The sequence below is a fragment of the Bison bison genome, unplaced genomic scaffold (genome assembly GCF_000754665.1).
Source record: "Bison bison bison isolate TAMUID 2011002044 unplaced genomic scaffold, Bison_UMD1.0 scf7180017864304, whole genome shotgun sequence".
NCBI classification, from domain to species: Eukaryota; Metazoa; Chordata; class Mammalia; order Artiodactyla; family Bovidae; genus Bison; species Bison bison.
In genome coordinates this window covers 9,049,820-9,065,345 of record NW_011494876.1, presented here as the reverse complement: position 1 = coordinate 9,065,345, position 15,526 = coordinate 9,049,820, and the positions used below count along the sequence as shown (strand labels likewise).

The window sequence follows — 15,526 nt, the reverse complement described above, 5'->3', positions numbered from 1 at the left end:
GAAAAAAAAGCCACTGGAAATCTGTATCATGTGAGACACCTGGAAGGAATAAAGTAAAACAAGACACATAATCCTGAAATGGAAATAATTTGAAAACTAGATATTTTATCATTGTTTACAAAAGTATTAACATTAAAATAATTCACATTTTCTAATTTATAGAAAAGATCATATAAAATAAATTCTGCTGAGACAGAAAAAGACATATAGTACAAGTTCTTGTTTCTAGAAACTATCAATATTTTATCTTCAATATGAAAAAGAAGTCACATACCCATATCAATCATGTCCATGACCACATCTCTAGCATGGACATCGATAGTAACCAAAGCCCCCAGAGTAATCCTGGTCTGCTTTGATAGTTTTCCTCTTACCAGCTCCACAATATCATTTAGTTGATTCTGAAGTTCCTTATAGTACTTCTTTAATCCCTACAAAATAAAAAAGCAATTAAATTAACATTAGCCAAATTGTGCATTTTATACGTTCACTCTTTAACAAAATGATTCTGAACTTCACAATGTAGTTCAGTATAAAAATGAATTCTAGAACAGAATAACTTTTGTCTATGCATAATAAAAATTAAGAACAAATTTTTAAATAATTGTGCGATTTTCATGCTATATGTAGAAAGTGGGGGAAGATTGCCCTTGAAAATGATAAATAAGCTAACTAAAAAAAAATATATATATATATATATAGCATGTAGAAAAGAATGTTACTTAAAATATGCTTTACCTCTGTTCCACCACTTATAACTTCCTGTGTCTCAGAGGTCCAGAACATTTGAGAAACACAAAGTACCACCTGGCCAGGCCACTCTCGAACCCAGTCTCTTCTTGCAGATTCTGGATAAGCCTGAATAATTAAAGTGTATTTCTAAGTTTAAAAGGTGACAAGAGGAAAAAAGCTTAACGATTAACAATAAGTAAGTACGATATTGGTTACATTTGTAGGCTAGAATATATTCATGAAAAATTTCAGATGACTATTTAAAGGATCTGAAATTTTTTTACAAGCTATATTTTTAAAATATTTGTTTATTGATAAAAGAATAGAAAGATGAGCACCCATATTTCAATAATCAGTTATCTCTGGAAGAATATGATTGTTGATTCTTTGGAAAACTATTTTCCATAGGATTTTTATGTTTCTTTGCTGTGGGGAGTTGTCAATTTTCTGAATAATATACACATTACTTCTATTATAATGAGATATGAGGGTTTATTAAAGTTAAAAAATAAATCAGTCTAGCAATTTACATATATTGATGCCAAGATTTAACTGAAAAGAAGACTACACCATCTTGTAGCTAGACTGACTTAGTAGCTAGAACCCTTGTATTATTTCTAAAAACTTGTATGACCAGTGTATATAATTTGAACAATTATATATTTGTCCAGTTATACACAATTGAACAATCTATGCTATGAGTTCAAAGTATACTTTCATTTCTTCTAAAATTTTTTATGCTCAAAATGCATTTAAATGGATTTATTGGAGAGGTAGCCTTTTTAAAAATAACTTGTTGCCACCTGGTGCTCTGTGATGACCTAGACCAGTGGGATGGGAGGAGGGGAGAGAGGCTCAAGAGGAAGGAGATATAAATATAATTATGACTGATTCATGTTGTCGTACAGCACAAACCAACACATTTTAAGGCAATTTTCCACCAATTAAAAAATAAAAATAAATAAAAATTTTAAAATAACTTGTTGCTAAAGTAAATGATAATAGAACTAAATTAAAAGCTGAAAAAAAATGCAGAGCAAAGTATAAAGCTGATACTAATGGAATTTATATCTATATGTATACACATATTTATCTATTTATTGGCTGTGTTGCATAGCTTGTGGGATCTTAGTTCCTTGACCAAGGATTGAACCCAGGGCATGGCAGTGAAAGCACCAAGTCCTAACCTCTGGACCACCAGGGAATTCCCTGGAAACTATATTTTTAATACAATGACACCATCTTGGATATAAGAATATTAAGCATAAGGATGAAAGTGAAAGTGAAGTCGCTCAGTTGTGTCCGATTCTTTGTGACCCCATGGACTACACAGACCATGGAATTCTCCAGGCCAGAATTCTGGAGTGGGTTGCCATTTCCTCCTCCAGGGGATCTTTCCAACCAAGGGATTGAACCCAGGTCTCCCGCACTGCAGCAGATTCTTTACCAGCTGAGCCACAAAGGAAGCATAAGGATATAAATATTAATTATTAAAATTCATTTTTAGTAATATTTATGGAAAAAGTGAAAGTGTTAGTAGCTCAGTCTTGTCTGACTCTTTGTGATACCATGGACTGTAGCCCGTTAGGCTTCTCTCTCCATGGAATTCTCCAACCAAGAATATTGGAGTGGGTAGTCATTCCCTTCTCCAGGGAATCTTCCCAACCCAGAGACTGAACCAGGTCATTCTTTACTGTCTGCGCCACACTAGGACAGTCCATGACATTTTTAAAATATCAAACATTTATAATATTTATAAATATTTATGAATAAATGCAAATAACAAACTAACCTAGGTTTCAAAGAAGGCTAAGTTTCAAAGAATGGATGAGCCATTGCTAGGTACACAGAAGGTAAATTTCTATATGGATTAAGGAAATACTTTCACGGATAATGTTGATTCTTTCCTTTGTGCTTTGGAACCATAGATGGAAAATGGAGAGAAAAAGTCAAGATTTATCTGTAGGAACTTTGAAACTGAACAGAATAGACACTGCAAGATGATTCTCATAGGGCTCTTTGTGAAGGAAAAAGGAAAAAGGATTCTTACTCAAAGTGAGTTGCTGGATATAAGGCTGCAATGCCTTTTTCTTTTTAAACATATATTTATTTGACTGAGCCACGACTTAAGTTGCAGCATGTAAGACTGCATGTGGGATCTAGTTCCCTGACCAGGGATTAAACCCAGGGCCTCTGCACTAGGAGCTCAGAGTCTTAGCCATTGACCCACAAGGGAAGACTGCAATGCCTTTTAAAATGATATTTTTACTATACAACTGTTCCTTTGTGGTCCTAGAGGAAGAAATATACTGAAATTTATTATCGTTCAAGATCAGGTTTGTTGAATTAGCCTAAGTGAGATACATGTAGTGCCTACGTGTTATATTTCTCTCAAATATTATAGATCCTCCTTTAATGTTTATCTCATTATGAGTTTTTAAGTAATTGTTTGAGTGTAAACAGCAATAAGTAAACCATATCACACATTTAACACCCATGTCTGAGATTCTTTCTGACCCCATGGCCTTCATACAGGATACCCTAGATGGTCTTCCATTTGCTCTCTATTTGGTTAATTCCTACTTACCCTTTGGGTCTTGGTTTCAATTTTACTTTCTCTAAGAGCCTATCGCTAGCAACCTACCTTCCTCACTCCAAATTAGATACACCTTATTATTCTTTCTTACAGCACCTTTTTTTTTTTTTGGAGTACCTAATCGCACATTATTATAAATTCTTACTACCATTATTACTTTAATAATAATGTTAGGAATGGAGTAAAAAAAAATAATAAATGGCTTAAAAGAGTAAGACCCTTAAGTGTGAATTTACTGGTACTCATTCAAAAATCTCCTTAAAAAAAAAGGCATTTACAGAATATAGGATATACATTAAATTCTAGGAAACACACCAGCCTGGCTGCCGCGATCACATCATGAATACTTCGAAGCATCAAATCTTCTACTTGAATGAGCCACTTTTCCACGGCACCTCGAGCTGCAGATGTGGAAATTAGTGCAATCAGCTCCACTCGCTCACCTTCAGAGCTATACATGGCCTTAATATCCAAATTGGGAAGGAACTCCAATTTGGCGATGCCTTCAAAGCATTTTTTCAAGTGAGGCTGAACTCTAAGTGGATCTTTGGTCTCTGACAGAATCTCTAGCATTTCATCATTAGACAAGAAGAAAAAACTAGGGAAAACCATACAAATACAAAAGCTTTAGTTATAATTCATGCACCTCAGAAAATGCTTTAATGATAGCACAATTGATTATTCATCATACCGAGGGAAGAAAAGTCTTTTTTTTTCAAGATATGCGTTAAGGCCTTTCATAATTTTCTCCAAAAGTTCATTGCAGTTCTGCAGTTTTTCCAGTAAACCTGTTAAAGAAGTAGCAGCAAGAACCTAAAAGAGACCCATTCATTCAGGTCAGAACTTATATACCAGATATAATGATAAGATCTCAACATTAACTTATACATTAAAAATGTTAAGATGTCAAAAGACTTATGAAAATTGTCAGGAAGTTTTTTGTAATGTAAAACTAAGTAAATCATAAGTATTCTTACCCAAAGTTGATAGTTGTGAGAAATTATCATTGTCATACATATTTTCATTTTTCCTGTATTCTTTTGAATGATAGGGGAAGAATATGCTAGTTTTGTTTGTGATTTAATTTTTATATTTACAACTGTCAACTATAAACAGTCTATTTTTACACTTTTAAAAGGTTCAATAAATTAAAAGAAGAAAACCATCTCATGGCACATGAAAATGTCAGTGTCCATAAACAGTTACATTATTGTATGGACACATCCATTCAGTTACATATTGTCTTTGGCCACTTTCTTGCTACAATAGCAGAATTGAGTAGTTATAAAAAACACAGTAGGTCTCATAAAGTATTTATCATGTATTTACCATGCAGCCCTTTGCAGAAAAAAAAAAAACTTCTGATTTCAGTTCTCTAAGAAATACTGTCTTAAAAAGGTTCTAAAATCAACAAGTAAGGGAAGTCTTTCAAACATAAATTTTAGTACTATTGATTCTCAACAGTCCAGCACAGCTACTTTTTCATCCAGCATTGAAATAGATTGTTATTTATTAAGTTGAGTACCAGATTTTTTTTAAGTGCATATATATCTATGTGTATAAAAAATACATGGCCTGCCTTTCAACATTAAAATTACATTCAACAGGGTGCTATACTCACTAGGAGAGACACAGAGCAAGTGAGACCAGCTGCGAGAACTGCTGACTCTTTTTCCCATCACCCCAAGCATACAGAGTCACCGAGTAGAATGTCAGGTGAGTCACCTGCATGACTCATATTCATTCATATTCATTCTCTCTCTCTCTTTCCCTCTCTCTCCCCCACCCTCTGGCTTCCTTCACTTTATTTTACTATTTATTTTTTTTCTAAATATTTATTTTCATTTCTTTATTTGGCTGTACTGGGTCTTAGTTGTGGTGTGTGTGATCTAGTTCCCTGACCTGGGATCGAACTCAGGCCCCCTGCATTGGAAGTATGGAGTCCTAGCCACTGGACCACCGGGGGAGTCCCCTTTACTGTTTACTTTACAAGAGGAAGCATGGAGTATACATTCTAGAAGCCAAGTAAGTTAAATGCACATTTGAAGCAGCTCCACTATACATATTAAAGGGTTATGAATAGTGTATCTTAAGAACGGAAAAGTAAAATTATTTATGCTTCCTTTTATTTCCCTGAGCTTTCCAGTTCGTATACGATGAGTAGGCTTTATTTCTGTAGTTGGAAAACAAGTGAAATGCCTTTTGTAATAGCCAGAAATAAAGGTTTCCCCTTTATTTGAAAGAGAGAAAACAAATACTTCACCTTTGGATCTTTCGCACAAAACTTCATGATATCCCTCCAGTGTCTGTCTACTGTCTGAAACTGACGCCCTTCTTCTGGCATCTGTTGCATGATATCCTCAGAGCAAAAAATGGGCTCCAAGTATAGCCAGTGAGCTTGTACCTTTAACCATTCATCAATCGTTTCTTGTATTCGAATCAAACGGTCCTCCCACGCCTTAATGGAAAGCATATTATACTGAATTCCAGTTATTAAAGGAACCCTATAAATTATAACAAAGGCTACGTGTTTTAAATTCACTGTTATTTTTGAATCAGCACAAAACAGCTCAAAGTCACTTGTGGGTGTCTCACACTCGCTTTGAAAAACTAGGAGGTCTGAAGTTTTCCTAAATCATTAAAACTCACAGCTGTAAATGACTGTAGTTATTTAGACCAATTTCCTACTCCCTAGGTGAACTGTCTCAAGTTTAAAAAGCATCCAGGAATATATCCTGCCCCACACCAGTGGTTATCAACCTAGGGGCTATTTTGCCCTCACCTCAAAGGACATTTCACAATGTCTGGAGGCATTTTCATTTGTCACAACAAGTGGGGTGAGGGTTCTACTTATATCAAATGGACAAAGGTCATGGATGCTGCTAAGTAGAGGACAACTCCCACAACAAAGAATTATTTACCCCAAAACGTCATTAGTGCCACGTTGAGAAATGTCAACACAATTTGCTCTACGTCAACACAATTTGGAGGGGGGAATCTTATTACCACACATCTCCAAGAATCCATTAGATATTTCATTAGCCAAGGATCATGTATATAATCTCTCTTTGATTCTTAAATCTATGGCCTGAGATCCTATATATCAAGAGATTGGCCTCACATTTTTGTTTGAAAACCTCTAAGAGAGCTTTCAAATTTGTCTTAGAAATTCTCCTTTGTCAAAGAAGTACTTGCAAAAGACATCTTATCAGGAAAGGGTTAAGTCAGCCTGACTCAAGGCAAGATGTGCAGCGTTATGTCCTTTTAGAAGAACATAACTCTTTGTCTTCTCCAAATATTCAAAGCTAAGGTGCCCCATAACAACACTATGCTTAAATTAAAACCAGACTGCTTTATTTTGAATTTCAGCTTTGTCATTTTTAGCTGTGTGCACTTGGTAAATTTTCTATCCTTGGTTTCCTTATCTATGAATGCTGATAATAATCTGCCTATCCTGGTTGTCTGCTCTGAGGATTAAATGAGTTAATAAATGTAAAACTCCTACAGTAGTATCTGGCACATATTTAGAAGTCAATAAATACTAGGGAGAAAATCCAGTTGTTGTTGATCTTTTTTCCACTTTATATAGTCTCCAGTTAGAATACTGGTACTAAAGCACCTCATTATTATAAATTATTTGCTTTCTGTATTTACCCACATCAACTATAAGGTCATGACATTAAATAATCTTACAGTCTCAAATATCACTTGTTTTCTTAAGTGGAAAATAATTCATTAATTATTCTAAAGGGTTCTCAAGCTAGTTCTCAAATATAAAGTACAGTATATAGAACCTCACTACAAGTTACAAGAATATACTATGAAACAGGGCCTAGGCATCTACAGTTAGATTAAATAATACCAACTGTTTTCCTTCCAAATCTATCACTGTCATTGGAGAAGATTTTTCTTACTAAAACATCACTTGTTCTTTTCAAAATCATTAGAGTTAGTGTCTCATCTGTTCCATACATTTTCACATTAATTTTAAGGTAGATATCTGTTCCTGTATTTCAACAAAGCTATCCAACAAACTTACTTATTCCCACAAGAGTAAATATGTAATAAATTTCAATCTTTATAAATGACCAGGAGTTGATTATCATATTTAACAAACCTTGATCTCCTTTTCAAATGGTTTGATGAATGGTGAGCCTCTCATTGTCTGAGTTTTTATAATTTGATCATCAAGGAGAGCCTGAATTTCGTCTACTGAAGAAAGAATACAGACTCCAGTATCACGATATAAACTTATATGAAAAGCAATATCATCCCAAGTTCCCATCATTGTATGCATGGCTTTCTCTAATGAAAATTCCTAAACAGGATAAAAAAGAAAGAATGGGATGATGAATAAGGAATCTTATTTACTATATGTATGGACTTTCCCTAATAAATTTAGTAAGCATTTGGTGCATTTTTGTAAGATATTCTGCAACTGTCTTTAAGTTAGAAAAGGTTTAAAACAACTACACAATTCCTATGGTGAATGACAATGTAGTTTTTAAAATTTCACTTGTTGTCAAAGCTGTCAGTATCAAAACAGACAACAGTTTGAAAGACCTGCTGAATTTTCCCTGAGGTGCCTTTTTGCAGTCTACAGCCTGAAGATGTTTTCAGAACAGTCTTATGGACTCTGTGGGAGAGGGAGAGGGTGGGAAGATTTGGGAGAATGACATTGTAACATGTAAAATATCATATAAGAAACGAGTTGCCAGTCCAGGTTCGATGCACAATACTGGATGCTTGGGGCTAGTGCACTGGGACGACCCAGAGGGATGGTATGGGGAGGGAGGAGGGAGGAGGGTTCAGGATGGGGAACACGTATACCTGTGGCGGATCCATTTTGATATTTGGCAAAACTGATACAATTATGTAAAGTTTAAAAATAAAATAAAATTAAAAAAAAAAAAGAAGATTACAGGGCCATACTTACTCTGCCTAGAATACATACACATCACATGCCACATACACAGGCATCCATTTCCATTCTTAATAGAAAAAAATACATCTCAAAACTAGCATATCACCCATGCAAATCAGTGTGGCAGAATTAAGAAGAGGTCAAAGGAACCATTTCTACTCTGGATTCAGGACAAGGGAATCATACAGAAGTATAGACTTTGTGGGGGAAAAATACGAGTGGCCTTCTGCCACTTTTCCCCAGTTTCTCCCACTTCTATCCCAAACTATACATTCAACCACAACTAAAACTATGATTATTTAATTAACAAGCTCATCAAATAAGGTATTTCAGTAGATCTGCATATTTACCTTGCTTGCACCTGCACTTATCACTTCAAATTTGTCCAAGTATGGTGCAAGGTTTAATTTTAAAATTTTCCTCAGTGTAGTTCCAGAGTCTGGAGTTAAGTCATAGCCTACAATTTCTGATAACTGCTTCCAATGACGTGCTCTCATTCCTGGATTACAAAGGATAGAGACAGTAGGGATGTAATCCTAATGATGAAAATGGAAAAAATGAGTCACTCACTTGACTTTCATACCCATACACTTGAAATTATGTAATATATTTAATAAGCCCATTTAATATTTAATGAGTTAGATTCAGGAGGGGAGAGAAACTAACAAAATTATTCTAAAGTTCATCTGCACAAATAAACATGTAGAAATAACCAAGAAAACTAAAACAGTGAAAAAAGGAGGGGTGGTTGAAAATGTTCTATAAGATATTAAAGTATATGCTAGAACTACAATAATTAAAACTGTCACAGTATTATAGAAATACAAAGTCATGTTTATTCTATAATTATATGGAGAAATATATAGTATAACATAATATATAGCTATATACACACATACATAGCATAAACGGGAAAAAAGCCTGCACCGAAATACCAAAATATAACCATCTGGAAATAAAAAAATATTCAACAAGAACACTTAATTCATCACTTTTGATACTGATATTAAAACATCTCCTTTACAATCAGGAACAACATAAGCACACCCATAATATTTCTAATCAACACTGTATTGAGTCTCCAGCCACGGAGGTAATATAAATAAATAAAAGTTATGGAGGAGGGGTGGATCAAGATGGCAGTGTAGGAAGACCCTGAACTCACCTCTTCCGATGGGCAAAGAAGGAATGACAATGAAACAGGTAGAAGGGGTGGAGATGCAATCTAGTCAGAAACCAAACCCTGAGGTCAGTGACACACAAATGGAAAGAACGTTACAACTGCAGAGTTCCTCTCCAAGGAGCACCGGGTCTAAGACCCACTCTGGCCTCCCCTGCCTGGAGGTCTTGCACTGGGAAGACAAGCCTCCAGAATGTTTGGTTTTGAAAGCCAGTTGGGCTTCCATTCAGGAGGGACAGAGGGTTACAAGAAACAAAGACTACACCCTTAAAGGGTACAGGCAGAAGCTCACATGGTCCAAGTTCCAGCAAAGAGGCAGAAGTCTGACAGGCACCTGTGTCAGACCCACTTGCTGGTTTTGGAGAGCCTATCAGAGAGGCAGGAGGCCTCTGGGACGCACCCTGGGGACAGAGATGCTGGTGGCAGCCATTGTGAGGATCACCAGCAAGTACCATTTAGGAATTCTCCCTCTGGCCTGTTAGTGCTGGGGGCTTGCCCTGCCATTGGAGGGCCCACAGTCAAACACAGAGAGAGGCTGCCCCACCCACAATGAGCCTGAAGCAGCACTGCCCAGCCGCACGCCAGCCTCACCAGGAGACTGCCATGCCCACCAGGGCACTGACAGCAACTGCATGAGTCACAGCACTGCAGCCAGATAGGCCAAGGGCCAGCCCCACTTATACCTTCAACAGTTAGCCCTTGCACAACATAAGGAACCTGTGGTATGAATAGGGGACACCCCTAGAGCAGACACGTCTAGTGCCAGAACTAGTGTGCTGCTGGGCCATACAGGATGTCTCCTATATAATGTCACTTCTCCAAGATCAAGAGACCTAACAGTCCTATTCAATATACAAACGTGACCACAGGGAATTAGGCAAAATGAGGAGACAAGAGGAATATGTTCCAAACAAAGGAACAAGACAAAACCTCAGAAGAACTATATTAAATGCAAATAAGCAATCTACCCAATATAGAGTTCAAGGTAATATATAGATGCTCAATGAACTCAGAAGAAGAATGGACAAACACAGAATTTCAACTAAGAGTTAGAAAATATAAAGAAGAACCAGTCAGAAGTGAAGAATATACTAACTGAAATGAAAAACTGCTAGAAAGTATCAACAGTAGATAGGATAATACAGAAGGACAGATCAGTGATTTGGAAGACAGAGTAGCAGACATCACCCAAGCTAAGCAGGAAAAAAGAAAAAAAGGATTTTAAAAAACAACAATAGTTTAAGAGACTTCTGAGACAACATCAAGTGTACTCACTTTCATGTTATAGGGGCTCCAGAAGGAGAAAATTGAGAGAAAGGAGGAGAGACTTCTTTGAGGAAATATTAGCTGAAAACTTCCCTAACCCAGAGAAGGAAATAAATACCCTCCTCTAGGAAGCACAGAGAATCTCAAACAAGATGAACCCAAACAGGTCCACACCAAGACACATTAAAATTAAAATGACAATAATTAAAGATAAAGAGAGAATCTTAAAAGCAGCAAGAGAAAAGCAACTAGTTATGTATTATACAAGGGAACTCCCATAAGACCTTAAGCAGATTTTTCAGCAGGAACTCTGCAGAAGGAAGTGGAACAATATATTCAAAATGATGAAAGGAAAAAACTACAACCAAGAAAACTTTACCTGGCAAGGTTATTTTTCAGATTTATCTTTATCTCTGAAGAAGAGACAAAGACTTTCACAGACAAGCAAAAAGCTAAAAGAGTTTATCACCACCAAACACATCTTACAGCAAACGTTAAAAGAAATAACAAGTATAAATAAACAAAATTGTAAAAGGAAAAATCTCACTGGTCAAGGCAAACCTGGAGAAAAAGTAGTTAATTAACCACTCATAAAGCTAGGAGGAAAGTTAAAATACAAAAGCAGTAAAAATCACCTCTATCTGCAATTGCAGTTTAGGCAAAAATTAACAGATGTAAAAAGGATAAAACATTTGGGGAGGTTAGTGAAAATGTAAGGTATTCAAACTTAAGAAATTATCCACTTAAAATAGACATCTATAATAGGTTGTTATAAATGAACCTCTTGGTAACCACAAACCAAAACCATGTAACATTACCACAAAAAGAGAGAGTCAATGCATCACTGAAAACCTCAAATAGGAAATTTTAAAATACCATGAGACAAATGAAAATGAAAACATAATATTCCAAAATCCATGGGACACAGTAAAAGCAGTTCTAAGAGGAAATTTTACAGCAAATAAGTCCACCTCAGGAAAAAAGAAAATTCTCAGTCTAAACTTAACCTGATGGAACTAGGAAAAGGAGAAAAAACAAAACCCAAAGATAGCAGAAGGAAGGAAATAATGAAGACCAGAGTGGAAATAAATAAAATAGAAACTAAAAATAAAAAAGAAAAAGATCAATGAAGCTAAGAGCTAGTTCTTTTAAGAGATAAAATTGATAAACTTTTAACCAGGCTCATTAAGAAAAAAAAAGAGAGCCCAAATAAATAAAATCAGAAATAAAAGAGGTTACAACTGACACCACAGAAATACAAAGGATCATAAGAAGCTACTGCAAACAATTATACACCATAAAATAGACAACCTGGGAAAAGTTAATAAATCCCAAGAAATGTAAAATCTTCCAAGACTGAATAAGGAAGAAATAGAAAATATGAACAGACTATCAGTAATGAAATTGCATTAGTAATAAAAAATGCCTAACAAAGAAAAGCCCAGGCCAGATGGCCTCACAGGTGAATTCTGCCAAACAATTAAAGAAGGGTTAACACTTTTCCTGAAACTATTCCAAAACACTACAGAGAAAGGAATGCTTCCAAATTTATTCTACAAGACCATTACCACCTGGATACCAAAACCAAAGAAAACACACAAAAAGAAAATTACAGGCAAACATCACTGATGAACATAGATTTAAAAATCCTCAACAAAATACAAACAAACTAAATTCAACAATTAATTAAAAGAATCATATATCATGATCAAGTGAGATTTATCCCACTTGATCCCACTTGGGATACATGGATGATTCAATATCTGCAAAGTAATCAATTTTAACCATTTTAAAGAATAAAAATCATATGACCATCTCAATAGATACAGAAAAAGCTTCTGACAAAATTCAATATCCATTTATAATAAAAAAAAAAACCTCTCAACAAAGTGAGTATAGAGGGATCATACCTCAATGCATTAAAGGCCATATATGACAAGCCCACAGCTATCATCAAACTCAATGGTGAAGAGCTGAAAACATTTCCTCTAAGTTCAGGAACAAGACAAAGTTGCTTTCTCTAACCATTTTTATTCAATATAGTATTAGAAGTCCTGGTGACAACAGGAGGAGAAGGCAATGGCACCCCACTCCAGTACTCTTGCCTGGAAAATCCCATGGATGAAGGACCCTGGTGGGCTGTAGTCCACGGGGTCGCTAAGAGTCGGACACGACTGAGCGACTTCAGTTTCACTTTTCACTTTCATGCACCGGAGAAGGAAATGGCAACCCACTCCAGTGTTCTTGCCTGGAGAATCCTAGGGACGGGGGAGCCTGGTGGGCTCCCGTCTATGGGGTCGCACAGAGTCGGACACGACTGAAGTGACTTAGCAGCAGTGACAACAGGGAGCGCGAGTTTGATTCCTGGTTGAAGAACTAAGATCACACGTGCCCCAGCCAAAAATAAAGAAAGAAAATAGCAGGGGAAAAAATTACTGATACTACTAGTGTTATGGGACAGTTTATCTTCCATCTCAAGATGACTTTCAGAGATTATGATGGTGCACTGCTATGAAGACAGGAATAATGGATGTTGCTGATAAGAAAGGAAAAGAGGAGTATCATCTGGATAAATTTAAAACATAACCAAAGGCTTAAATGCTAACAATAAACTATAACTAAATCTCTAGCTGAAAAAAAAAAGAAAGAAAATAAAAATTACTAATATTTGGAATGAAAAAGGAGTTACTCCTAAAGATTCCACAAACATTAAAAGATAATAAATAAATGTTATGAGCAACTTTATGGCAATAAATTTAACAGTTTTCAAAAATGGAAGATTTCCTTGAAAATTACAATTTACTAAAACTGACATAAAATTAACACAAAACCTGAATATTCCTATATCTATTCTGAAAAAATAAAACTGCTTTCAAAATCCTTCCCATAAAGTTCCAAGTCAATGGTATCACTGGCAAATGTTTCTCTAAAATATTTTTTAAAGAAATAATAACAATTTCATTCAAATCTCTTTTGGAAAATAGAGATAGAATTTCCCATTTGTTTCATAAGGTCAACATAATCCTGATAACAAAATTTGACAAATATATTACAAGAAAATTAAGACCAACATCTCTCCTGAATATAACCTCAAAAATCCTCAATAAAATATTAACATACAAAGTCTAGTCTTCCTAGTCCTGTTTCCAGAACTATTTATGTCCTGTAAATCAGTAAGAAAAAGACCAACTATTAAATAAAAAAATAGAAAATGATAAGACCAAATAGTTCACAAGCAAAGAAATACAAAATATTCTTAAATATATTAATTTATGCTTAACACTTTATGTAATAAGAAAAATGAAATTCTACTAGCAGATTTCCAAAAACCCAAGAATGATGACACTCTGTTGTCAAGGTTGGTGTAAATATATATTGGTAAAACCCATTCAGAAGGTAATTCAACTATAGACTTGAACCTGAAATTTACTCTTTGGCAATTTACCTTGCAGTTCCCACTTCATACTTAGAAATTTTTACACTAATATATAATATTTATAGGTGTAAAAAATAATGAAAAAACTCTATATACAACAAGAAAAGATTTCTAAGATAAATTAACCAAAACAATGGGGGAAATAATACATACAGTATGTTAATTTTATGTAAAAAGATAGGAGATTTAGAAAATATAATCATATTGTTATATGTGTTAAAAAAAATCTTAAGTATACAAAAGAAAGTAATAACATAGCAAGGAGATTGTTCAGGTGTATCTTTTTAATATTTTTAAGCCATGATATTTATTAAAGATTAAAAATAATTTAAAGAAAATTTTTTTCAGGCAGCTCACAGAATCTCTGAGAGTGCTAGACATGGGCTGGAACAGTGCTGAAAATCCCATCAGAGTTTGCACTCTGAGCATGCTGACAGTGGAAACGTGGCTCTACCACTCGTAGGAACCACTGCCACCACTGCCTTGGGAAGCTGGATGCATTATTTACTGCCACAAAAACTGTTACTATCCTCTCTTTATAAGTGAGGTGACTGAGACATGAGAGGTTAAATATCTTACACAAGGGGCATATTGCCATTACTAAGCACAGAATTGTGATATAAACCTAGGTAGTATGACTTCAAAGCTTTCTCAGGTAACTGGGACTCTGTGCTGCTGCTCATAGTATAGGCTAACTTGTTTATTCAGTAATTTTTTTATCCTCTTCATATCAGTGTACCTGGTCATTATAGTCTTTTCAATTTGTCAAGCATGTTCTCGCATGTTCTGTGAAGGGACTGATTATGAGGACTTCCTCAGGACAGAATTAAGTATATATTAAGAAATAGATCAAGTTTTCTGGAGTCGGCTTTGGTTTTGCTTTCCAGTTTTTCCATTTCTCTCCATTAGCACTTGCTGCAAACAGTTCCAGCAGGGCTTTCTAAAATGTCATTACATGTGTTCGTACCTTAAAAACTTTTATCTGCTCCATTACTGTAGTGCACATAGTAATGGTAGGATTCTCTTTTGGTTCCTCTTCAAGTTTCTCTTCTTCCAGAGATCGTCTTTTTGCTGCTTTTCTTTTTTCTTGTAATTCCTTCTTTTGCTTTGTTTGGAAAAATTTCAGAGTCTTAAAAATTTCCCGGGAAAATTCCTCTACATCAGTTTCCATGGCTTCCCCATTAAGGTCCAAAAACCCTCCATCCATCCACCTGAAAGAAAAAATAATATTAAACTCAGAGACTTTTGGTGTGTTAAGAGGCCTTAGGCTAGGTCCTTCATTTTGTGTTTTTTTTTTAATATAAACTTATTTATTTTAATTGGAGGCTAATCACTTTACAATATTGTATTGGTTTTGCCATACATCAACATGAATCCGCCACAGGTATACAT

General features: G+C 35.2%; 1 protein-coding gene across 17 annotated transcripts in view; it reads right to left on the bottom strand.

Annotated features, from left to right (window-relative positions):
• DNAH12 (dynein, axonemal, heavy chain 12) overlaps positions 1-15,526 on the bottom strand; it is a 192,246-nt gene that overhangs the window by 121,749 nt on the left and 54,971 nt on the right. For 12 of the 17 annotated variants that reach the window (XM_010851635.1, XM_010851634.1, XM_010851636.1 and 9 more), the window contains 9 exons: positions 15,102-15,345; positions 8,603-8,788; positions 7,446-7,646; positions 5,592-5,786; positions 4,020-4,141; positions 3,644-3,926; positions 739-858; positions 275-431; positions 22-39 (listed from right to left, as the gene is read on the bottom strand). In XM_010851635.1, the coding sequence (XP_010849937.1) occupies positions 22-39; positions 275-431; positions 739-858; positions 3,644-3,926; positions 4,020-4,141; positions 5,592-5,786; positions 7,446-7,646; positions 8,603-8,788; positions 15,102-15,345 (1,526 nt within the window). Of the gene's footprint in view, positions 1-21; positions 40-274; positions 432-738; positions 859-3,643; positions 3,927-3,974; positions 4,142-5,591; positions 5,787-7,445; positions 7,647-8,602; positions 8,789-15,101; positions 15,346-15,526 lie in introns of those variants that run through there. The other 5 variants (XM_010851647.1, XM_010851648.1, XM_010851649.1 and 2 more) reach the window with 5 other exon arrangements.